This window comes from Caretta caretta, chromosome 3 (genome assembly GCF_965140235.1).
Source record: "Caretta caretta isolate rCarCar2 chromosome 3, rCarCar1.hap1, whole genome shotgun sequence".
Classification (NCBI taxonomy): Eukaryota; Metazoa; Chordata; order Testudines; family Cheloniidae; genus Caretta; species Caretta caretta.
This window is the reverse complement of record NC_134208.1, coordinates 191,642,023-191,667,394: the sequence shown is the minus strand read 5'-3', so window position 1 is coordinate 191,667,394 and position 25,372 is coordinate 191,642,023. Positions and strand designations below refer to the sequence as shown.

Below are 25,372 nucleotides of genomic sequence, written 5' to 3'. Positions count from 1 at the left end.
TTGTAGGCAGAATCCTGCTACACCTCTCCTAGTCATTCAGTGGTTATCATTAAATTTGGAAGTTAATGATCTTACTTGTCTAGAGCCAGCCTTTGTAGTTTTGGAGAGGCCTGTAAAACATTTTGCTGTATCTATTGTGGCCAAATTAAATCGTTTCCTGTCCACCATTATCACGTCTCTATGTGCAGAACCTTCCAGAAGATTGTGGGGTGGATTTGTTGGGATAACTGACTCACTTTTATATAAAAAGTGTGTTAGTGCAACTGTGGGAGAAGTGGAGCCCTGCTGCTTGTTTCTTTTAAAAACTAGCAATCAATTTACATAGCCGTGAAAACATAAGGTAGGTATTCTTTGTAAGGGGACAGGCTAGCAATTTTAAAAAAATGAAAATAGGTTCTTTACATTAGTAGGTTTCAGAGCGGTAGCCGTGTTAGTCTGTATCAGCAAAAAGAATCATAGAATATCAGGGTTGGAAGGGACCTCAGGAGGTCATCTAGTCCAACCCCCTGCTCAAAAGCAGGACCAATCCCCAATTAAATCATCCCAGCCACGGCTTTGTCAAGCCTGACCTTAAAAACTTCTAAGGAAGGAGATTCTACCATCTCCCTAGGTAACGCATTCCAGTGTTTCACCACCCTCCTAGTGAAAAAGTTTTTCCTAATATCCAACCTAAACCTCCCCCACTGCAACTTGAGACCATTACTCCTTGTCCTGTCCTCTTCTACCACTGAGAATAGTCTAGAACCATCCTCTCTGGAACCACTTCTCAGGTAGTTGAAAGCAGCTATCAAATCCCCCCTCATTCTTCTCTTCTGCAGACTAAACAATCCCAGTTCCCTCAGCCTCTCCTCATAAGTCATGTGTTCCAGACCCCTAATCATTTTTGTTGCCCTTCGCTGGACTCTTTCCAATTTATCCACATCCTTCTTGTAGTGTGGGGCCCAAAACTGGACACAGTACTCCAGATGAGGCCTCACCAATGTCGAATAGAGGGGGACGATCACGTCCCTCGATCTGCTCGCTATGCCCCTACTTACACATCCCAAAATGCCATTGGCCTTCTTGGCAACAAGGGCACACTGCTGACTCATATCCAGCTTCTCGTCCACTGTCACCCCTAGGTCCTTTTCCGCAGAACTGCTGCCTAGCCATTCGGTCCCTAGTCTGTAGCTGTGCATTGGGTTCTTCCGTCCTAAGTGCAGGACCCTGCACTTATCCTTATTGAACCTCATCAGATTTCTTTTGGCCCAATCCTCCAATTTGTCTAGGTCCCTCTGTATCCTATCCCTGCCCTCCAGCGTATCTACCACTCCTCCCAGTTTAGTATCATCCGCAAATTTGCTGAGAGTGCAATCCACACCATCCTCCAGATCATTTATGAAGATAGAAGGATGAAGTGGGTTTTAGCCTACGAAAGCATATGCGCTAATAAATTTGTTAGTCTCTAAGGTGCCACTAGTACTCCTTGTTCTTTTTACATTAATAGATCCCTCTCCAGGGGTTGCTTGTGACTGTGAGCTTTGTAGAGCCTGGCTCTGAGTAGGTGACAATAACCAGGAAAGAAGAAGAAACATAAAAGTAAAATGGCAAGAGAGACCCCCTCCCCCTTAATAAAACTGACATAATAAACGAAAACAATAACTTTAAAAAGCAAAAACTAAGGTGAGAGTAAAAGATAATGTCTAAACTTTCACGTTAATGTTTGTAATTGTAAAGCACTTTGAAGATGAAAAGCACTCTATAATTGGTAAGAATTCTAGCTTAAAGAGGTTTCCAAAATTAGAAAGCTGCCTTAGTTTTTTGTAAAAAGAAAAGGAGGACTTGTGGCACTTTAGAGACTAACAAATTTATTTGAGATAAGGTTTCGTGAGCATTTACTGAATGCATCCGATGAAGTGAGCTATAGCTCACGAAAGCTTATGCTCAAATAAATTTGTTAGTCTCTGAGGTGCCACAAGTTCTCCTTTTTGCAGATACAGACTAACACGGCTGCTACTCTGAAACCTGTCATTAATTTTTTGTGCATGCAACTTTCAGAATTTGCCATTATTTGGTCTTATCTAAAATAACACTGTTTTTTCTTTTGTCCTGAAATTTGTCTGATTTATACTACTGAAGATAGGTCTTTCCCATTACACAAACCAGTCTATTATTAATGCTGAAGATTAGTTACGTAAATCCAATTCTACTCAGTTTTATCGTGTTATGAACCAAATCAAGCAGTTACTACAACCTTTCTCTTGTATATAATGAGTATTATGATTTAATCTTGAGATACATTTCTTATAGTAGAAAATGGTATTGGGGAAATCACATTATAGCAGTGACTCTCAAACTTCTTCATGTTGTGGATCTTTTTAAGATAGAAGTATTTTGATGGGCCACCTTCTTTCCATATACCTGATCATGATTCTGCACAGTCTCTACAGTAACAGCCCTTCTTGTTTACATGAGTAAATTATTCAAATAGAATTAAGGAGACAAGATAAAATAGCTTTAATATTATTATGGATGTCCCAAGAAGTTTTCTTCCAACTTTTTGTGGGGTGTTTGATTTTCACTCTGTTTAACAAGAAGTGGGTTTGGTGTCTTTAAACTTGTGGATGTTCCAAGCAGATCCTGAGACATGTGCCAGGTGTGTTGTGCTTCCATAAAAGTTCCTGACCATGCAGCTCATTACAACATTGATTCCTGTAAGACAGTGGTGGGCAACCTGCGGCCCGTCAGGGTAATCTGCTGGCCAGCCACCAGACAGTTTGTTTACATTTCCAGACAGTGGTTCACCGTTCCCGGCAATGGGAGCTGCGGGAAGCAGTGGCCAGTTTGTTGTAAACAAACTGTCTGGCGGCCCGTCAGCGGATTACCCTGACAGGCTGCCTGCGGACCGCAGGTTGCCCACCACTGCTGTAAGAGTTCTGCTGCTTCAACATCTCCCTGATGTTATGAGTGGTTGTCTGTCTGATTTAGAGTAGGATGGGCAGGGTGGATTGATTTAATGCAAAGCGATTTAAGTCAGCAAGTAGGCAACCTTAAATTAATTGCTTTTAATTGTATTTTGCACTGGTACCTTTTAGTTATTTTCCTAAAGAGCGATTTATACATATTAGCTGATAGCCATTAAAACTTATTATTTACAACTACATTTAGCCTTCATGCAAATTTTGGTACTACTTTTTACTAACCAGGAGGCTACACTATATCTGTATAAATTTATTTAAGCATCTACTTAGCTTAACTTACATTATTCAGATTCTTAATTTTTCCATCTTTTATTATGTTAGAAGATGGTGAATGATGCAGCTCTTATTTACTAAGCAATGCTTAATTTTTTACTTGAGATTTGTGTCAGCCTCCTTGGATGAAAATTTGTATCAAGCCATTTGGCATTTAAAACTAACAAAAGTAGTAGTATCTGCAGTTGATGAATTAAACTGATTGTTTCTAGTCACCATGCCCTTCAAAATTTTAGAAGTAGTAGAACTCATCTTCTCAGATCCAGTTTTCATTCATAGATTGGAAGAGGAAAACGAGCTCTTCTGCTTTTTCATCTCCCATTTGGGCTCTTTACTTTGAGCTAAAGGAGGACTTGTGGCACCTTAGAGACTAACGTATTTATTTGAGCATAAGCTTTTGTGAGCTACAGCTCACTTAGCTGTAGCTCACGAAAGCTTATGCTCAAATAAATTTCTAAGTCTCTAAGATGCCACAAGTACTCCTTTTCTTTTTGCAATTACAGACTAACACGGCTGCTACTCTGAAACCTAGTTTGAACTAGTCATTGAATTGAACTAGCTGAATAAGCTGAAAAGAAAATAGTCTCTCCGCACCTGCAGAGGAGGCTATTGCTGTAAAAAGCTGGTTTAGAACTCCAACTCTGGTTCCAGGTGCCTAGCCAGGAATTTCCACCAGTTCAGTGGCCTGATTTTCTTTAAAATTTGGTAGCAAACATATACTGCTTAATATTTTTTTGTATTTAATGATTATAGTAAGTTATGCCTTAATACAGGTTGTCACTTTCAAATTTAATTTTAAATGTTTAGTTTTAAAATTTTAAACTGTAGAACATAATTCTAATTCTTAAGAACATAAGAATGGTCATGCTGGGTCACACCAATGGGCTGTCTAGCTCAGTATTCTGTCTCTGACGGTGGCTAGTGCCAGATACTTTAGAGTCAATGAACAGAACAGGGCAAGCATCGAGTGATCCAATCCCTATCGTCCAGTCCCAGCTTCTGGCAGTCAGAGGTTTAGGGACACCTTGGACCATGGGGTTGCGTCCTTGACCATCTTGGCTAATAGCTATTGATGGATCTATCCTCCAGGAACTTACCTAATTCTTTTTTCAATCCAGTTTTACTTTTGGTCTTCACAGCATCCCCGGGCATCAAATTCTACAGGTTGACTGTGTGTGTGTGTGTGTGTGGGGGGGGGTGTGAGAAGTATCTGCCTCTGTGAATCTCCTTTCTTGTTTTTTTAAGTCGCTACCCCTTTCTTTCCTATATTTTCTACCCTGTATATGTAGTTCCCGCTTTCTCTTTTTTATTTTTCCCTGATCTGTGGCCTACCTTGTTCATTGTTCTTCTCTTGTCTGTCCTCTCTTTCAGAGTTTTCTTTTATTTTTCTATGTGTATGTTTTTCCTTTGCCTCGCTTTCTCTCCTAATTTCTGTGCTCTCCCCATTCTTCATTCTGTCCCCCGGCTTCCTGTTTTATTCCTGGCTATGTTCTACTTAAAATAATTCCACCTAGAACTGCCCTCTTTCATGGTAGCTGCCATTTCCAGTTGTTCTTAGTAGGACAGAGGACACAGACTACTTGCTTAACTCTCCCTGAAAACATTGTGAGGCTGTGGCCGTTTTGAAAGAAGGCATTTTACCTGAGGGCAGCTATGATCTCAGTCCAGCTGAGAATCATTGGAGGTGGCACCAGTTTTGAAATTTTTCTGGAGGAGGAGATTTTTATATACCAGCCTCCGCTGATATCTAAACTTTCAGTTTCAAAAACTAATGGCAGAAAAATAAACAAAACTTAATCCTATATATGTATTTTGAAAGGCTACCTGTTGCACCAGATCTCCTCAGCAGATGGTAGGAGGGGGAAACAAGGTGTATATGTGGAAGGGTGAGTGGAACAGGAAGGGGGGGGAACTGGTGTGTTGCATGTGTGCAAGGGAGTGTGAGATACAAGGAGGAGGGAGAAGTTGGATGGTATGTGCTGTGAAATGTAGGGAGGTGCAAGAGTTGGGGGATTTTTGGAGGACAGGAGCTAAGGAGAAACTGGGATCTGCAGTGCAGCTGGTTTGCACTGTGGCAATGCAAAGTAGTTGTAAATGCCAGCGATCTGGCAAGTATGTTCTGCTGCTTTGTGCTGCTCCAGAGTGACATAAAACAGCTATACAGTATACTGGTGAATATTGCCATAAAAATTAATATAAAAAAATTAATACTTCATATAATCAGATCATTACATTGTATGGTAATATTTTCATTGGGCTTCTTGTTTGCTATTCGCCTATGATGTTTTTAATACAAAAAAATTGTTAAGATAGAGTTAAGAGTTGAGAATATATATCAGAAATTTAGTAAAATATCTTACAGGGATGTAGCAGTTAGCTCTATCCCAAGTATTATGTATGCATGAAACGCAGAGTTAGGATTTAATTTAAAGGAAGTTCAAACATGAATTTCCGATGAAGTGGGCTCTAGCCCACAAAAGCTTATTTCCAAATAAATTTGTGAGTCTCTGAGGTGTCACAAGGACTCCTCGTTGTTTTTGCTGTTACAGACTAACACGGCTACCACTCTGAAACCTGTCAAACATGTTATGTTACTGAAATATATAGTTAAGGCACCCAAACAACCCCAATGCTACCATATGTGGAAATGGCAGAGGTGCTTAATGACTTCTTTGTTTCGGTTTTCATCAAGAAGGTTGGTGGCGATTGGACGTCTAACATAGTGAATGCTAGTGAAAATGAGGTAGGATCAGAGTCTAAAATAGGGAAAGAACAGTCAAAAATTACTTAGACAAGTTAGATGTCTTCAAATCACCTGAACCTGATGAAATGCATCCTAGAATACTCGAGGAGCTGACTGAGGAGATATCTGAGCCATTAGCAATTATCTTTGAAAAGTCATGGAAGATGGGAGACATTTCAGAATACTGGAAAAGGGGAAATATAGTGCCCTTCTATAAAAAGGGAAATAAGGACACCTGGACAACAGACCAGTCAGCTTAACTTCTGTAACCGGAAAGATAATGGAGCAAATAAATAAGCAATCAATTTGCAAACACCTAGAAGATAATAAGGTGATAAATAACAGTCCCCATGGATTTTCAAGAACAAATCGTGTCAAACCAACCTGATAGCTTTCTTTGACAGGGTAACAAGCCTTGTGGATGCGGGGAAGCAGATGATGTGGTATATCTTGACTTTAGTAAGGCTTTTGATATGGTCTCGCATGACCTTCTCATAAACAAACTAGGGAAGTACAACTTAAATGGAGCTACTATAAGGTGGGTGCATAACTGGTTGGAAACTCGTTCCCAGAAAGTAGTTATCAGTGGTTCACAATCATGCTGGAAGGGCATAACGAGTGGGGTCCTCCAGGGATCGGTTTTGGGTCCAGTTCTGTTCAATATCTTCATCAATGATTTAGATAATGGCATAGAGACTACACTTATAAAGTTTGCGGATGATACCAAGCTGGGAGGGGTTGCAAGTGCTTGGGAGGATAGGATTAAAATTCAAAATGATCTGGACAAACTGGAGAAATGGTCTGAAGTAAATAGGATGAAAGTCAATAAGGACAAATGCAAAGCACTCCATTTAGGAAGGAACAATCAGTTGCACACATACAAAATGGGAAATGACTGCCTAGGAAATGACTGCCTAGGAGTACTGCAGAAAGGGATCTGGGCGTCGTAGTGGATCACAAGCTAAATATGAGTTAACAGTGTAATGCTGTTGCAAAAAAAGCAAACAACATTCTAGGATGTATTAGCAGGAGAATTGTAAGGAAGACATGAGAAGTAATTCTTCCGCTCTACTCCGCGCTGATTAGGCCTCAACTGGAGTATTGTGTCCAGTTCTGGGTACCACATTTTAGGAAAGATGTGGACAAACTGGAGGAAGTCCAGAGAAGAGTAACAAAAATGATTAAAGGTCTAGAAAACATGATGTATGAGGGAAGATTGAAAAAATTGGGTTTATTAGTCTGGAGAAGAGAAGACTGAGGGGATGTGATAACAGTTTTCAAGTACATAAAAGGTTGTTACAAGGAGGAGGGAGAAAAATTGTTCTTAACCTCTGAGGATAGGACAAGAAGCAGTGGGCTTAAATTTCAGCAAGGGCAGTTTAGGTTGGACATTAGGAAAAACCTCCTGTCAAAGTGGTTAAGCACTGGAATAAATTGCCTAGGGAGGTTGTGGAATCTCCATCATTGGGGACTTTTAAGAGCAGGTTGGACCAAACAACTGTCAGGGATGGTCTAGATAATACTTAGTCCTGCCTTGAGTGCAGGGGACTGGACTAGATGACCTCTCAAGGTCCCTTCCAGTTCTGTGATTCTTTTTAGTGATGTGATGGGGGTTGAGGGCTGGTAATCTATGTCTTTAAAAATCAGCTTAATCTCATTTGGGACCACAAATACTGAAATGCGTTAATCATATGGCTGTTGCATTGTGTCACTACAGGGAAGAATTATAGTTGTTCGGGTGTATTCACTGTACATTTCCATACTTCAACATGCGTCTATAACATTTGAGTTTGAAATAGAGAATATATTTTCACTATGGTTTTTATATATATTGGACAGTACTTTGTGTATAATCTGTTTCCCATGTCATTTGCATGGATCGTTCACACAGCAATATGGAAGAGTGAGACTTTTTAAGTAGGTAGGAAAATCTGAGTGTAAAATCACAAAAGTTTGCAGGAGGATTTGGGGGCACGTATAATACCTGAAACTACTTACATTGACAACATGAAGTTGACAGTGTCCTTTTAGAATTCAATACTTCTGCTCCTGTGAGGGCTGAGATAGCTGCCAATGCCCAAGTCTTAAACATTTAAGAATTCCTCTAACAAAAAACGGGAAGAGAACCTTAATACGTCTCATATTTTTAAAGGGACGGGAAAAAAAGCAGAGTTTAGTTTTCAACTTTTCAGGCCTTTCTTATATACCAGAGAAAGATCTTTGCCAACACAGTGCCTACATTTGTGTTTGTTTACCATCAATAACAAAAGAGAGAAAACAAATTAAAATAAATAGTTTTCAATTTATGTGTATACGTACAAAACATGTGCTGCCTGAAGGCCTGTCCAGTTCACTGCTTGAACAAGACTGTAATTCTGTATGCACAACACAATTATATGTATGCTCTGAGGCCGATGTTATTGCCTTTATGCTTTTTAACATAGCTCACAATTTTCAGTTCTCTCTATTCAGTCTGTATATAAAAAGGAAGACATAATTTTTTTTACAGTTTTCTATCTTGTAGGTAGGTAGGTTCTGTCCCTGCATAAGTATTAATCTATCGGTATAGCTTAATCACTAGCTTCCATATATTCAAAATTGCTGTCATTGCAATTTAACATCTTTAAAATTGTAATGTCTCTTTAATATCTACATTTGTGTTTTGTTTATTTGACTGTTTTGTGATTGTTTACGTTCTTCTAGGTTTATAATAATTTTTTTAAATGAATGTTTTTAACTACAATTTGATTTTGCACTTGTGTAGTGAGTAGAGTGACCAGGTCTCCGGTTTTTGTCCGGAACACCTGGTCTAAAAGGGACCCTAGCGGCACCGCCAGTCGGGCCGTTAAAAGTTTACCTGTCCTGGGGCACCCTGCTGTGCCCTGGAAGCGGACAGCAGGTCCAGCTCCTAGTGGGGGGAGCCACGGGGCTCTGCATGCTGCCCCTGCCTGAAGCACTGGCTTTGTTCCCAGCCAGTGGGAACTGGGGGGGCTTGCGGGTGAGAGCAGTGCGTGCCGTGGAGTCTCCTGCCCCCTCCCCTCTGCCTAGGAGCCAGACCTACTGGCTGCTTCCGGGGTGCAGCACGGAGCCAGGACAGGTAGCACCGCGGTGCTGCAGACTGGGAGCTGCCCAAGGTAAGCCGGTGCTCCAACCCTCCAGCCCTGAGCCCCCCCCAAACCCGGAGCCCTCTCCTGCAGCCCAAACCCCTCATCCCTGGCCCCACCCCAAAGCCCCCAGCCCAGAGCCTGTACCCCCTTCTGCATCCCAACCTCCTGCCCCAGCCCTGAGTCCCCCCAAGCCTGGAGCCCCCTTCTGTACTCGAAACCCCTCATCCGCGGGCCCAGCCCAGAGCCCTCACTCCCTCCTGCACCTCAACCCTCTGCCCCAGCGCAGAGCCCACTCCCATACCCTAAAACCCACATCCCCAGCCCCACCCCAGAGCCCTCACCTCCTCCTGCACCCCTGCCTCAACCCGCAGCCCTCTCCTGCAGTCTGAATCCCTCGGCCCCAGCCTGGAGCTCCCTCCTGCACCCCAGAGCCAGCAGCCCCAGCCCAGAGCCCTCACCCCTCCCACACACCAACCCCCTGCCTCAGCCTGCAGCCCCCTCCCGCATTCTGAATCCCTTGGCCCCACCCCCCATCCTGGAGCCCCGTCCTGCACCCCAAACACCTCATCCCGCACCCCCAGTGGGAACCCTCACCCCCTCCTACACCCAAACTCCCTGCCCCAGCCTGAAGCCGTCTCCCGCACCCTGAACCCCTAATTTCTGGCCCCACTCCAGAGCCTGCACCCCCATTTAGAGCCCGCACTCCTGCTCCAGCCCAGTGAAAGTGAGGGGAGGGTAGAGTGAGCCACTGAGGGAGGGAGACTGTAGTGAGTGGGGGTGGGGCCTCAGGGAAGGGGGGGCTCGGAGAAGGGGCAGGGCTAGGGTGTTCAGTTTTGTGCCAATAGAAAGTTGGCAACCCTAGCGGTGAGTGACCTTTAGATATAAGATACCCTGCATGATGGTTGTCCTTGAGGTCTAATTACAATCTGTTCTCTTAGCCCTGAAATTCTTGCTAAAAATGTATTTATAATCTGAGCTTCATTTGTTTACACTTGGAATTATACATTCTCCTCTTCTAGTTGATTTAAATTTCTCATCTTTTGCAGTCTCTTAGTACCCTGCAGGTTTTTAAATGTCCTTGTCTTGACATGGAAACTCATGGTGGTTTTTTTAGTACTATAGTGTATATCAGCTATTCATGTTATTATGGAGAGGTCTGATTGTGGTGCCATAGTTAAGATTGCATTTAATTTTTCACATGTAACAGGGTAAAAATGGTGTCTTAAATGTAAAAGGCATTTCCTTTGAGTCTTATGTTCGGGCCCCTCTAGCTAACAATGGCATATTATTAACCTATTAAACTTTTTAGAAAGTTGAAACACATTTGAATATTCTGGGAATAGGCACACTTGAAGAAAGTAAACTGATATCAAGCAGTTATTAACAATAATTGTTTAAAGAAAAGGAGTACTTGTGGCACCTTAGAGACTAACCAATTTATTTGAGCACAAGCTTTCGTGAGCTACAGCTCACTTCATCTTTATGCATCCGATGAAGTGAGCTCTAGCTCACGAAAGCTTATGCTCAGATAAATTGGTTAGTCTCTAAGGTGCCACAGGTACTCCTTTTCTTTTTGCGAATACAGACTAACACGGCTGCTACTCTGAAACCAATAATTGTTTAACTTACTTTTAACTTTGGGGCCCATTCAGCAGCTCAAGTTATTCTTAAGTAGTGTCACAGTGACGACAGAGGTGGCTTAACCAGTCATCATCTTTCCTCTCTATTTAATTTGCATGTTATAGTTCTGTTTGAAATGAGTTGATGGTGTGAGGGAGCACTGTACAGCTTAGAGTCCTCATTCATCTGTCCATTATGGAAACAGAACACTGCATTGCCTCCCAGGCTTTGGGCCTGAAACACCAGCCCTCACTCTCCTCTTTGTTACAGCTTTGTATCAATGGGATTCTTGTATAGGCTGCAAAGTTCAGATGCTGCTGTACTTGTCTGCTGGTAGTCTTTAGCCCCACACATGTAGGTGGCAGTGTCAGGCCTGTCATGGGCGGGAGTGGGGAAGTGCCATCTCCACAGTACCCTCCCTGCCTGTGTTCAGCATTTTGTTTACTTGTGTTTCACTTTATGCTACTCCTGGGGCATCTTACAAGAAGGCTATAGGCATGTTGGCCTATCAGGGCTGTCAGCTATGTCTTCCCGGAGTTGAAACAACCATGGGATAGCTAGACAGGCATGCTGAAGAATTTCAAACGCCATAATTTATATTCACCTGTTTGAAACGTGGGATGCAGATCCTGGGCTAAGATTAATAGACCATTGACTGGAACCGCCAGAGTGACTGTCATAATGCAGAAATTGGCTTAGCCCAGTCTCGATAGTCTGACTGTGAGGCAGCAATACAGACAGTGGGGGTGAAGTGCACAATTAGAAGATTGGAAGGTGGACTACAACACCTTGCTACCCTGGATGATGCAGCAGTTAGATGGCTGAACAGTCTAGATACTGACTTGTGATGCATATGAAAGAAGAAATACCCTCCCATTGCTCCCTCTGTGTGCTGGCTGAGCTATAAATAGCTCAGGACAGCTATTTGTGTCTCAGCACTCCTACTCCAATGCTTCAAGCCCCTACCTGGCCCCCTGCAGCCTTCAATCCTGACACCTCCCCCTTCCTTCCCTCAGCAGCATGCAGCACCTTCCCCAGTAACCTTTAGCACCTGCCCTTTTCACTCCGTGATCTCCCAGCAACACCTCCTCCAGGAATCCCCCTGTTCCACATCCAACTCTCCTTGTGTGGCCTCCCGCAGTTTCTTTCTCTCCCAAATGGTCCCAGACTAGGAATGTAAGGGCACCTCTCTGTCCTGGTTCCCTAATTAACCCCTTCACCCTTCTTTCAGAGCTCCTTTATCGTCACTCTCTCCTTCCCCCACTGAATTTGCCTTCAGTATGCTCAGTTCCTTCCTGTCTCTCTCTCTCTCCTTTCCCCATTCATTGTCTGTTCCCATTCTCAACCTTCCGAGGCAACAGCACTTTCAAAAAGATCTTATGGAATGAAAATAAAAATGAAAAATCATACACAAAAACACTACATTGTCACTGTATACTAAAAGACCACACATTGTATCCTTAAGTACCTTTTTTGGGGGGTAATTTGGAGAAAGAGGTGCTGGAAGTTAGATATTCTCATGAATTTCTAGCACTATCCTCTGAAGCAGCTGTTACTGGCCATCACTAGAAACTGGATTCTGGACTTGATGGACTGATGTTCTGAGCTGGGATGGCATTTCCTATGTTTAGTTTGTCCATAACAGGTGATTAAATCTCTTTCATCTCTTAGGATGGTGATTCCAGATATTACAAACGCTTATTCATCCATGCACATTCAAAATTGGTATAATTTTATGGAACATCTTGCCAAACTTCTGTAGTACAGTTTTAATTAGAGGAGAGAAAAGGAAGGATTCTTAGTGTACACAAGTGTATAAATCTACATAAAGTTCAATACTACGTCCTTAACGCTGAACTTCTTACACAGTAAGTTGCAATATTTTTTATAGATGCTGACCAAAATAAACTTGTCTAGGCTGAAATAAAAGTCTAGATGTTAATAATTTAATAGTACACCTCTCAAAACAAGCTGTTGCATGTGTAAAAAGAAAAGGAGTACTTGTGGCACCTTAGAGACTAACCAATTTATTTGAGCATGAGCTTTCGTGAGCTACAGCTCACTTCATCGGATGCATACTGTGGAAACTGCAGAAGACATTATATATACACAGAGACCATGAAACAATACCTCCTCCCACCCCACTCTCCTGCTGGTAATAGCTTATCTAAAGTGATCATCAAGTTGGGCCATTTCCAGCACAAATCCAGGTTTTCTCACCCTCCGACCCCCCACAAACTCACTCTCCTGAGCAGTTTATAATGACATATAATGTCTTCTGCAGTTTCCACAGTATGCATCCGATGAAGTGAGCTGTAGCTCACGAAAGCTCATGTTCAAATAAATTGGTTAGTCTCTAAGGTGCCACAAGTACTCCTTTTCTTTTTGCGAATACAGACTAACACGGCTGTTACTCTGAAACCTGTCATATTGCATGTGTATAGAACTATTCCTTCCATTCAACACTGTCAAATGCTTTGTAGGCATCAAGAGATAAAATTATGAGCAGATTGAAAATACCCCCAGGGTTGAATTGATGTTCTCATGGTACTGGCTCCAAATCTTATTTTTATAAACCCAATTTGTTCTTTGATAATCTTTTAAAAATGTTTTGGTAAGCATCTTTTCCATTATCTTCAATTCACCCTGAGGAAGTGAAACATGCTGATTTTAGGAGGAGGATTTCCAGGCCAGTTTAAAAACAAACAATCAAATAAAAACCAACAAACAAACCAAACATCTGATTACCTGGAGTTAAAATTCAGAGAAAAACAAAGCTTAAGAGAACATTGTAGTTTCCTTTAAAAATAAAAATGGAAAGCATATAAATATACAGTTAAACTCCTATTTTTCATTTCAGGTAGATTGTATACAACTAAATTTCCAAAATTCTGAACCCTTTCTGGAAGCTTTTAAAGCAGTTGTTTAAGCTGTTTAAGGGCATGTCTGCACTTAAAAAGCTGCAATGGCACAGCTGCCCCAGTGTAGCCCTGCCACTGTAGTGCTTCAGTGAAACCGCTGCTATGTTAACAGGAGAGCTTCTCCTGATGGTGTAGTTAATCCACCTCCATGAGAGGTGGTCATTATGTTGACAAGAAAAGCCCTCCTGTTGTCATAGTTCTGTGTACGCTGGAGGTTAGGTCAGTATAACTGCATCGCTCAGGGGTGTGGATTTTTCACACGCCTGAGTGACTTTGGTATACCAGTGTATGTTTGCAGTGCAGACCTGCCTAAGATATCTTTAAATATGGTAGCATTTTGCTCGTACATGGAATGTGGTAAGTGTACTGTAGTCAAGACTCTGTGTATTACGTGGCAAGCTTGACTTAACGTCTGTGGCAAGGTTCTTGGATTCTGCAGTGCTCTGGTGTGGTCTTAAAGAAACCAAGTATCATGGGAGTTTGTGTTGTAAAACGCAAATGCAGATGGATCTCTGATGTAGCAGTGTGCAAAACTAAAACATAACAAAAACTTTACTAATAGTAATAAACCAGTATTCTTTGAGAATCATGTTGTTATATGTTTCTGGTTATGTTTAGGAAGGTGATAAGTGGACAGAATTAGGGGACTTTTCCCTAATTTCCTGGTTTATTTTTAAACAGTGAACTTGAAATTGAGTCAGGTTTTTTTTGGCTTTACAATCACTTTTATTTTGTAAAGAATTTCGTTCCAAAGTGGCTATGTCTAAAGCCCACACAAACCAGTGGGAAAACAAGGAAACTGACTTTGTGTTGTGTTGTCAAATATATAAATCAAACTGAAAAAAACCCCTATTTTTTCCCTTTTTCATTTATTGTAATCTTAGGTGTTGCTCATACGAGATATAAAAAAAGTGAGACAAGTGTGATTTTTTTTTTAAGTTGATGGTGTCTCTTCTGATACATCACATTTATAGGCACTGTAATTTCTGTGTGTGTAGTGTATTTATTTTAAAGGAAACTTCTGTATTCTCTTAATGATTGTTCTCTGAATTGATATGTTTCTTAACCTTACTTTCAAGTTAAAAGGTTTTTACACTGGAATTTTTAATTTTTAGAATTGTGTAGTGGCAGTAGTCTATACTGGGGCTTGCAAAACTGTGAAGGAATTCAAGATGAGATTGGAAGCCAGAAAAAATGAGATTGGAGCCAGAAAAAACCCTTAGCCCCCACACCCAGGGGGGAAGACCCCTCAGATCAGTGAGTTTTATTAGGTTTTTCTTAGGGCTGTCAATTAATTGCAGTTAACTCAAGTGATTAATGCAAAACAAATTCACGAGATTAAAAAATTAGTTACGATTAATCACAGTATTAATAGCACTGTTTAATAATATAATACCAATTTAAATTTATTATATATTTGGATGTTTTTCTACTTTTTTCAAATATATTAATTTCAATTACAACATACAATACAAAGTGTACAGTGCTCACTTTGTTATTTATGATTACAAATATTTGCACTGTGAAAAAGATAAATGAAATAGTGTTTTTCAGTTCACCTCATATAAGTACTGGAGTGCAATCTCTATTATGAAAGTGCAATTTACAAAGGTAAACTTTTTTTTACACATAATTGCACTCAAAACCAAAACCGTGTAAAACTTTAGAGCCTACAAGTCCAGTCCGTCCTACTTCTTGTTCAGCCAATTGCTGAGAGACACAAGTTTGTTTACATTTATGGGAGATACTGCCCAATTCTTATTTACAATGTCACCTGAAAGTGAAAACAGGTGTTCACTATTTTAGCTAGCATTGCAAGGTATTTACGTGCCAGATATGCTAATTATTTGTATGTTCCTTTGTGCTTTGGCCATCATTCTCGAGGACATGCTTCCATGCTGATGACAGATTCTGCTCGATAACGATCCGAAGCAGTGAGGACCAATGCACATATATTTTCATCATCTGAGTCAGATGCCACCAACCGAAGGTTGATTTTCTTTTTTGGTGGTTCGGGTTCTGTATTTTCCGAATCTGAGTGTTGCCTTTTAAGACTTCTGACAGCATTTTCCCCACCTTGTGTCTCTCACGTTTTGGAAGGCACTTTAGATTCCTAAACCTACTTTGTTTTTTTTTCCTCCCAACTTCTGAGTGTCTGAAGTGTCTATATTTTCAAGTTGTTTGAAATTAGAGACCAGTGTTTCCACTATATAATCAGCTAATGAAAATGTTATTTTTAAAATTATAAAGGAAGTGTTCAGAATGTCAAGATTCTATTTTGTGCTGGTTGAAAAGCAATAAGAAAATTTTAGAATGATCTAGAAGCCTAAAGGGGAATAAGAATAGTTGGAGTTATTGTTGGCAGGAGAAAGGGATGGAACTAGTGGGTAGAATCATCTGTGACTTGATATTGAAGAGAGTGGAGTAGGTAGAATTGAGTACTGTTGTTGGAGTTTGGCTTGCCAGAATCTATACACTTCTGGGATCTGGGCAGGACAACTGATATGGTTTGATAGAAAACTGGCTAGCTCATCTTATTTTTAATTCTTCTCTGTGTTGAATTCACTAGGTAGTTTCAGATTCTAGCTCTAGTAAATGTGACAAATACTACAAATGGATGATTAATCACTGGTAAACATCAGTGTAGAAATTTCTGACTCAACTGAAGGAAATGGTCAGAAACAAACAGAAATAACAAAAATAGATAACATCTAAAGTGAAATGTAAACACTGTCAAGAATTGTTAAGTAGAAAGATAGGATGCATGGTTACCTCAAAAATTTCGGACAGTATATCTGATTCTTCAAGCTCAAGTGTGCTGCTCAGTGAAATTGTTGAAGAGCACTCATTTTAAAAGTGCTGAGCACCCGATAACTCCTGCTGAAGTTGATGAGAGATAGTTGGCGCTTAACACTCTTGAAAATCAGGCCACTTATATATGTGCTTCATTATATGGTTTTAAAAGCCTTACTCTAGTAGCTAGTTTGAAAAGCTTGCTTAGCATTTTCAGTTACACTCATAAGAATCCTCATCCTTCTGTTTGTAAGATTTTTGCTAGCTAGGAGCACAAAAACTTTCCAACCACAATATGCTGTTGCACAATTGGGTGCCTAGACACCATAGGGATCAGGTACATTTTAATTACATGATTTATAGAGATTTTACATTCTGCTTGAAATACCTGGCATTAGCTGAATTTTGGCAGAGGATAGTAGACTAAAAGGTAGGGGAGGTAATATCTGTTATTGGACCAACTTCTGTTCGTGAGAGAGAGAGACAAGCTTTCAAGCTACACAAAACTCTTCCATAGCACTAAGGCTGTGTCTGCACTACACTGTCGGGAGGCAAAACTTATGTTGCTCAGGGGTATGACTAAACCATCTTCCTGAGTGACGTAAGTTACACCGGCATAAGTGCTCATGTGCACAGCGCTATGTTGGTGGGAGAGCTTCTTCTGTAGAGCATCTTCACCACACACACCACACTTCTTATACACTGCTCCTGCAGTGCTGTAAGATAGACAGACTCTTAGGGTATGTCTACACTGGCAGAGTTACAGTGCTGGCAGTTACAGCTCCGCTCAGAGAGCACTGAAGGGAAACTGCTGTTGTGTGTTCACACTGTCAGCTGCCTGCGCAATAGTGTGTTCACACTTGTGGCACTTGCAGTGGTATTCGGAGCGGTGCACTCTGGGCAGCTATCCCACAGAGCATCACTTTCTCTTCTGCCACTAAAAGTTGTGGGAAGGCGGAGGGGGTTGCGGGGCATCCTAGGTCCTGTCTCAGTGCCCTGTGATGCACTGCTTTGCATCCCAGCAATCCCTGTGCTTCTGTCCGCATTTGGCACCATCTTTCAATGGTTTCGTGTACTGCGTGCTCTGCGTCTTCGGTCTGCACAAATGGATCCCGCACTGTTGACCAGTATGCTGGTCGCTCTCACTAACACGGCAGAAGTGGTAGTGGGGTTATTCCTTAAACTACAAAGGCAAGAGCAGTTTGACATCGATCTCGCCACGCGTAGTAGCTCCGACACGAGATTGCATTTGGCATTCATGGAGATGCTGACCACAATGAAACTCTGCTTTTGGGCTCGGGAAACGGGAACTTAGTGGTGGGATCACATCATCATGCATGTCTGGGATGACAAGCAGTGGCTGCAGAACTTTTGGATGAGGAAAGCCACATTCATGGGACTGTGTGATGAGCTTGCCCTAGCCCTGTGGCACAAGGACATGAGAATGAGAGCTGCCCTGTTGTTGGAGAAGCGTGTGGTGATTGCAGTGTGGAAGCTGGCTACTCCAGACTGCTACCGATAGGTCGCTAACCAGTTCAGAGTGGGAAAGTCGACCGTTGGAGTTGTGTTGACGGAGGTGTGCAGCGCCATTAATCACATCCTGCTCCAAAAGAACGTGACTCTGGGCAACGTGCATGAGATTGTGGATGGCTTTGCACAAATCAGCTGCCCTAATTGCGAAGGGGCGATTGATGGCACATATATTCCAATTCTGTCACCAGACCACCTAGCCACTGAGTACATTAATTGGAAGGGGTATTTCTCAATGGTTCTCCAGACGCTTGTGGATCACCATGGCCGTTTCACGGACATTAACGGAGGCTGGTCCGGAAAGGTGCACGATGCACACATCTTTTGGAACACTGGCCAGTTCAGGAAGCTGCAAGCAGGGTCTTTCTTCCTGGACCAGAAGATCACCTTAGGGGAAGTCAGAAATGCCCATTGTGATCCTGGGAGAGCCTGCCTACCCCTTAATTCCGTGGCTTATGCAGCCATACATGGGGCACCTTGCCAGCAGCAAGGAGCAGTTGAACAACAGGCTGAGCAAATGCAGAATGACTGAGTATGCATTTAGCCATTTAAAAGCCCGCTGGTGATGCCTGTATGGGAAGCTGGACATGGCCGATGACAATATTCCTATGCTTATAGCCACGTGCTGTACGCTCCATGATATTTGTGAAGGGAAGGGTGAAAGCTTCACTCAGGGCTGGACCACAGAGGCTCAGCACCTGGAGGCTGAGTTTGAACAGCTGGAGACCAGAGCTATTAGAAGGGCACATCGTGGGGCCATCAGGGTCAGGGATGCTTTGAGGCAGCAGTTAGAAGCTGAAAGCCACTAATATTAGTTGCTATGCTCGGGATTGTGGTGCTTGTAATGCTAGGAGGTGATTTGTGCATATCATGCAAGAAGGGGCCTTAACATAATTGTATGTTGCTTTGCAGTGGTCTTTTTGCTTTCACTTAATAGAATAAAGATTGCTTTCAAACAAACACAATTCTTTTATTGAAAGCCAAACCAGAGGAGAAAGTCAAACGAAAAAATTCATCAGCAGGGAGGGGGATGGGTGATGGGGGAATGGAAGGTCTCAAGAGGAGGTGGGGTCCCAGGACGGCTACAGATTTGTGTATGTCCAGGGATCATACCCAACCTTCTCCTTTGGAGTACGATGCAGCGGGTGCTGTACTTCAGCAGGGCCAAACTGCGGATGCATGGGTTTTGAGTGTAGTGGGTATTGGGAGTCCACATTGCTGGACTGTGAGGTGGGAGGAGTGGAATACTGTGGGTAGAGAGTGGAACCAGGAGGTTGATAAGAGTGTGTTGGCGGTGTGTGTGTGGGGAGGCGCATTGGAAAGAATTTTGCGACAGCAGCTGCAGGGGAGGGCAGGTGTGGAGTTGCTCGGTTTGAAGAGCTCGTATCACCTGGAGCGTGTCCACTTGGTGCTCCATAACTGTTAAGAGCCACTCTATGGTTTCTTTCTGGTGTGCTGCGTTCTCCTTTTGTTCCCTCTTCTTGCTGTCCCACCACTCAGCGGCGGAGTGCATCGTAACGTCACGCATAAAGTCCTCCTTAGTTCTTCTTGACCGCTTCCTAATTCTTCGCAACCATTCTGCCGCTGATAACAAAGAGGGAGGCTGTGCTCCCAAGGTCATCTCTGTGAAGTTTAAATGCAACATTTTACAGAAGCAGTATTGTTTGCAACACAGACAACACTGTTTCAGTGCTTTAAAACACAGCCAGTACTCACACACCTGTCACTAACTGGCTGACCCCAGGCAAGCGCACACAAGCCACAAGACCCCCAAAATGATGAGTAGCCGCAGGGTAAATCACTGTTCCCGGACCCTGCTGTACACTGGGCATGTGGTTCTTGGGCACTTGGAGAGAGCCAGCACTGTAGGGGGGCTCTGATAATCATTCCTGTCCCAACACTTACCACAGGTGGTGATCATTATGGAAGATATCTTGCTGCTGAGGGTGAGCAGGGAATCAAGGGAGGGTCTTCTCCAAGCCTGTGGCTTCCGCTCTGGCCCCTATGCGGCTAGCCTGTGTGCAGCAATGATCTCTCCCCCCACCCCCTGTGATGGCACAGTGGCATGGGAAATTTACCATTAATGGGCCAAGAAACAAAGCAGCTCTGCCGAGGAACCTGTGGGAGCGGATTGCCCAGTATCTCCACGAGTTTCCTGGAGATCTCTGAGGGAGATTCCCGTGAAGTGAGGGAGTGTATCAACAGCCAGTTCCGCCGCTCAAACAAGGCATGAGGTGGGAGACAAGTCTGCTTTTTGCAACCCTCCTGTCCCCAACAACTCGCTTCAGCAATTCCCCAAATCAGATCCACTTACCGGGGCCTCCTCTCCTGTTTGCTCTTCGCCAAGGTCCGACTGCTGTGACTGGCTAGGCTCCTCTGGGGTAGAAAAGAGCTCCTGACTGCATGCATCTCTGGCCTCCGAGTCATCCTCTGCCTCTGGTTCTCCCTCCCCATCTTCATCCAAGATTGCCTCCTCCTGGCTTGGTCCACTCTCGACTGGCATGTGAGCCAATGAAATATCCACAGGGGACTTCTCAGTGGAGGTGGGGTCACCACCGAGTATCGCGTCCAGCAGTTTGTAGAACTGGCAGCTCGTGGGGGCAGCACCGGAGTGGTGGTTTGCCTCCCGCACCTTGTGGTAGGCATTCCGCAGCTCCTTCACTTTAACCCTGCACTGCAATGTGTCCTGGTCATGGCCCTTTTCTATCATGCATCTAGAAATCTGTCCATAGGTATCATAATTCCGATGGCTGGAGCACAGCTGTGATTGCACTGCCTCCTCTCCCCAAATGCCGATGAGGTCCAGCAGCTCGGCATTGCTCCAAGCGGGAGATTGCCTGGTGCGTGGAGCAGGCATGGCAACTTGGAAAGATGCACTGAGATCATTGCTTGCATCACCTAGCAAACTGGAAGGGCACTTTCAATTTGCAAAGGAATGTACGGGGTGCGGCTGATGGTTGGTCACCTGTGGGCAGGGCAGTAGAGTTCAAACTGATGGCCAGAAAGGTGAGAACAGGCATTTTGGGACACCTCCTGGAGGCCAGTCTCAGCGCTGTAATCACCACGGTGTATCTACACTGGCACCTCAACGCTGTAGCCCTGGTGCAGAAAGTTCTACGCCTCTCGTCGAGGTGGTTTTTTAAGAGCGCTGCGTCTGCGCACGAAGTGGCTTGGCAGTGTGTACACCTTGGGAGTTACAGCGCTCAAAGCTGCTTTACTGTGCGCAAACTTGCCAGTGTAGATGGGGCCATAGTGGCTTGGCATTGTGTACACCTCGGGAGTTACAGCACAGAAAACTGCTTTGCTGTGCAGAAACTTGCCAGTGTAGACAAGGCCTTAGAGTAGGGGTGCCAACCTGTGGCTCTGGAGCCACATGCAGCTCTTCAGAAGTTAATATGTGGCTCCTTGTATAGGCGCCAACTTTCCAATGTGCCGGTGCTCATTAGGGTGACCAGACGACAAGTGTGAGAAATCGGGACAGGGGGTGGGGGGTATAGGAGCCTATATAAGAAAAAGACCCCAAAATTGGGACTGTCCCTATAAAATTGGGACATCTGGTCACCCTAGTGCTCACTGCTCAACCCCTGGCTCTGCCACAGGCCCTGCCCCCACTCCACCCCTTCCCGCCCCCTTCCCTGAGCCTGCCATGCCCTCGCTCCTCCCCTCTCCTCCCCCAGAGCCTCCTTCACGATCTGGAGGTACTCCGGAGGTACGGGGCGGGGCGGAGAAGGCACTGATTGGTGGGGCTGGGGAGAGCTGGGAGGGAGGGTGGGAGGCAGGAGGAGCTGGGAGTGGCGGGGTCGGGGGGAGCTGATAGGGGGCTGCTGACATATTACTATGGCTCTTTGGCAATGTACATTGGTAAATTCTGGCTCCTTCTCAGGCTCAGATTGGCCACACCTTGCCTTAAAGTGTCACAGGTAAATACAAGATTGAACAGATAGTTTAGCATAAGTAGTTAGTACATATTCTAAGGAACCATTCTAAGGAACCATTCAAGGTGAAGTGGCTCATTAACACCCCTGTAGTCATAGGACAAAAATGGGAGTTAGTGGATTACAGATTGTTGTAATAAGCCATAAATCCAGTGTCTTTATTAAGACCATGATTTTTAGTGTCTAGCAAAGTTCTGAATTTATACTCCCAGGCTCGTCTTTTGAAACTGTTGTGCAGGTTTCCTTTGAGGATGAGGACTGATAGGTCAGATATGGAATGATTGCTTTGCAAGAAGTGTTCGTGATAGTGGCTTTGTTTACACTACACAGATCTTAGTGGCACAGCCATGTTGACACGTCTGTCGTTAAAAGTCGGGCAGCGTAAATGCTGTTTGTCGGCACTTTTGCGGACTAAATACTTCCACCCTGTAAGAGCAGTGTTCGCATTGTCGACAGGAGAGCGCTCCTGCTGACAACGAGCTGTTTACACTGCCACTTGCCGCGGCAAAACTTTTGTCTTTTGGCAGGGGTGTGTGTCTGTGTTTCTTTAAACACCTGTGAACAACAAAAGTTTTGTCATTCAATTGGCAGTGTAGACAAAGCCAGTGTGTTTTTGTCTTTTATCGTTTTCCTGTGAGAGTTCATTTGAGAGTTTAGTGATTATCTGGTTTCACCCACATAGTTGTTGTTGGGGCATTTAGTGCAATGTATGAGGAACACCACATGTGAAAGGCAAGTGTAGGACCCATGGATTTTAAAAGGTGTGTTTTGGGGGGTGTGGATCATTGTAACAGTGGAGATATGTCTGCAGGTTTTGCATCTGTTGTTCTGGCAGGGTCTGGTGCTGCTTTGAGCTGGTGTGTCCTGGTCTGAGGGGAGCTTGGAGATGTTGGGGAGTGTTTGAAAGCTAGAAGAGGGAGTTCAGGAAAGAGTTATTTCAGGATGGGGCCCCACTGAGTGTGGGTTGTAGTTGTTTGATGATACCCAGTACAGATTCCAGTATGGGGTGATAGGTGACAACTAGGGGTGTTTGGCAGGAGAGGGTTTTATTTCTGGATTGAGGCAGGTTCTCTTGGGATATTTGGGTGGCCCATTCCATGGTGTGATCTACTTCTCTGATGGAGCGTCCTAATTTGGTAAAGGCTGTTTTTGAACATGTAAGGTGTATATCCTGGACTTTCTCTTCAGAGCATATTCTGTGGTATCTGAGTGCCTGGCTGTAGATAACAGATTTCTTGGAGTTGAGGAGGTTACTGGATCTATGAAGGTAAGTGTGGTGATCCAAGAGTTTTGTGCTGGAAAAACATCTGTAATATTATGTTACTGTATTCTGGCTAGCAATGCAGTTCCTGTTCTGAGTCTAATTTTTCTAATTTGGTCCTTTTGGAACAAAATTTATGTTTGATATTTTATGTTTAATGTAGCAGTTAAAAGTCACATTAAATATTACATATGCCATTAACAACTTACTCTTTTTCTTCAGTATCTGACATTGAAGGTGGTGATGGATTGCAGCTCCGAAAGGAACATGCACTCAAGATATTTGCTTATATCAACTCCTGGACGCAAAGGTATTTTAATCAGTGTCTTTAAACTCATCATATTGGACCCCATTTATTGTAAAAACTATGCGGGTAGTAGAGTGAATAGAATAAGTAAAGTGAATACAATATTGTCGTGTGACTAAAATGATGGGAGAATAAAGGAAATTCTGGCCTTCATTTACATGTAACTACTTTTGTGCCATGTCTCCTGCTAGGTGTGTGTGGAGAACACACCTTTGAATCACTGACTGGCATTCCAGAAGCTGTTGAAGAACATAGCAGTAAACAGGCTAAGTGATAGTAATGAAAAATATTATAAAACCTTATATATGCTGTTGCTTAATGTGAACTATCCTACCACATACTTTTTTTTCTAAAGAAAATGTGGCAAAAATCAAGAATTATTACTTTGAATTTCAGTGTCTTATGAGGATTTTTTCACAATATCCTGGTGCTGTGACTCAACAAGATGAACACATGCAGTCCATAGCGACCATTGTAAAATACATAAATAATTTAAAACTGCTGAACAATAGTTGGCACCGTGTAGTTCTCTGTGAGTGTCTGGAAATAAATGGGATGCCCACAGGGATTAATGAGGTCTTCAGTATTGGTGCTTGACACTGGAGTCTCAGTGTCACTTTGAATTTCCTGTCTTTGTTGGTCTGTCACATGCTTTGTTACTTAAAATATATTTAAATGTGAAACTTCCTTATAATTAGTCACTTTAAAAAAATTAAGATCAGTCTTTTTTTCTTTCTATTTATTAGTTTCTTTAAGTTGATGGAGTCCAAACTTCTCATTTTTAGATATTTTAATTCTGAGCCACTCCAGGAATTTTCACTTTTTTATTTTGTTTTTGTTTGCAGACAATGTCTGTGCTGCTTCAAGGAGTATAAGCATTTGGAGATCTTTAACCAAGTAGTATGTGCGCTTATTAACTTAGTGATTGCCCAAGTTCAAGCTCTACGGGACCAGCTCTGTAAACATTGCACTATTAACATAGATTCAACATGGCAAGATCAGAATAATCAAGCCAATGAGCCACTGAATGTAGAAAGAGAGTCTCATGAAGAAGAAAATGGAGAACGACAAAAATGCATAGAGAAAAAGTTCGACTCTGCAAGAACTTGTATCCTGACAGAGGAAGAATCTGCAAAGAGCACTGATGCTTTTAGCTTATGGAGCACTGATGAGAAGGAAAAACTGTTGCTGTGTGTGGCAAAAATCTTTCAGATTCAGTTTCCTCTGTATACTGCTTACAAGCATAATACTCATCCCACAATAGAGGTATATCTTATTCTAACTTGTGCATATTTTGTTTTTTTGTGAAACACAGTGTAGTTATCATCAAAGGGTAGACTCTGCTTGAGTGATTGTAGTTTTCAAACCAGGTGGATGGGGATGATTCAGCTCTCCCACTGAATTCAGTGGGTCTTTCCATTGACACTTTTTGGGAGATGAGCCACTCCCTTAATTACTTTCTTAAAATAATTCTTGATTGGTCTAGGCAAAAGCAGTTAATAAAATGTTGGATATAATTGCATAATTTATCATATAGTCACAGTAGCAGGAAAGCAAAAAGGGACCATAAATATGGCTTCTTTCCAAAAATAATAGAGAGTAGCTTAACTCCTTTTCGTTAAATCTGTTGTTATAAACAAAATTTACGAACTAAAACATGCATGAGACCACACTTTTTTTGCTATGCCGTAATCAACTGAATAACTGTTACAACTGCAGCTCTGCAAACTGGACTACTATCTTTATACATTTTTCATTGTGATGTTACTTTGTTACTGCTAAATATATTTTTTTACATAATTTATTTTGAAAAATTCACTTTCAGAACTCTTTTTTTACCAACTTTTTATTCCTAGATATAGAAGGAAATGCTTTTGTAGCTACATTTGGGACTCTAGTTGTCAAATTAAAATAATTTTGTT

The 25,372-nt window shown here is 42.7% G+C and overlaps 1 protein-coding gene across 3 annotated transcripts in view; it reads left to right on the top strand.

Moving 5' to 3' along the window:
• Window positions 1–25,372, top strand: part of USP34 (ubiquitin specific peptidase 34) — a 272,897-nt gene that overhangs the window by 5,167 nt on the left and 242,358 nt on the right. For all 3 annotated transcript variants that reach the window (XM_048842772.2, XM_048842773.2, XM_048842771.2), the window contains exons 2-3: window positions 23,366–23,453; window positions 24,296–24,716. In XM_048842772.2, coding sequence (XP_048698729.1) covers window positions 23,366–23,453; window positions 24,296–24,716 — 509 coding nt within the window. The remainder of the gene's footprint in view (window positions 1–23,365; window positions 23,454–24,295; window positions 24,717–25,372) is intronic.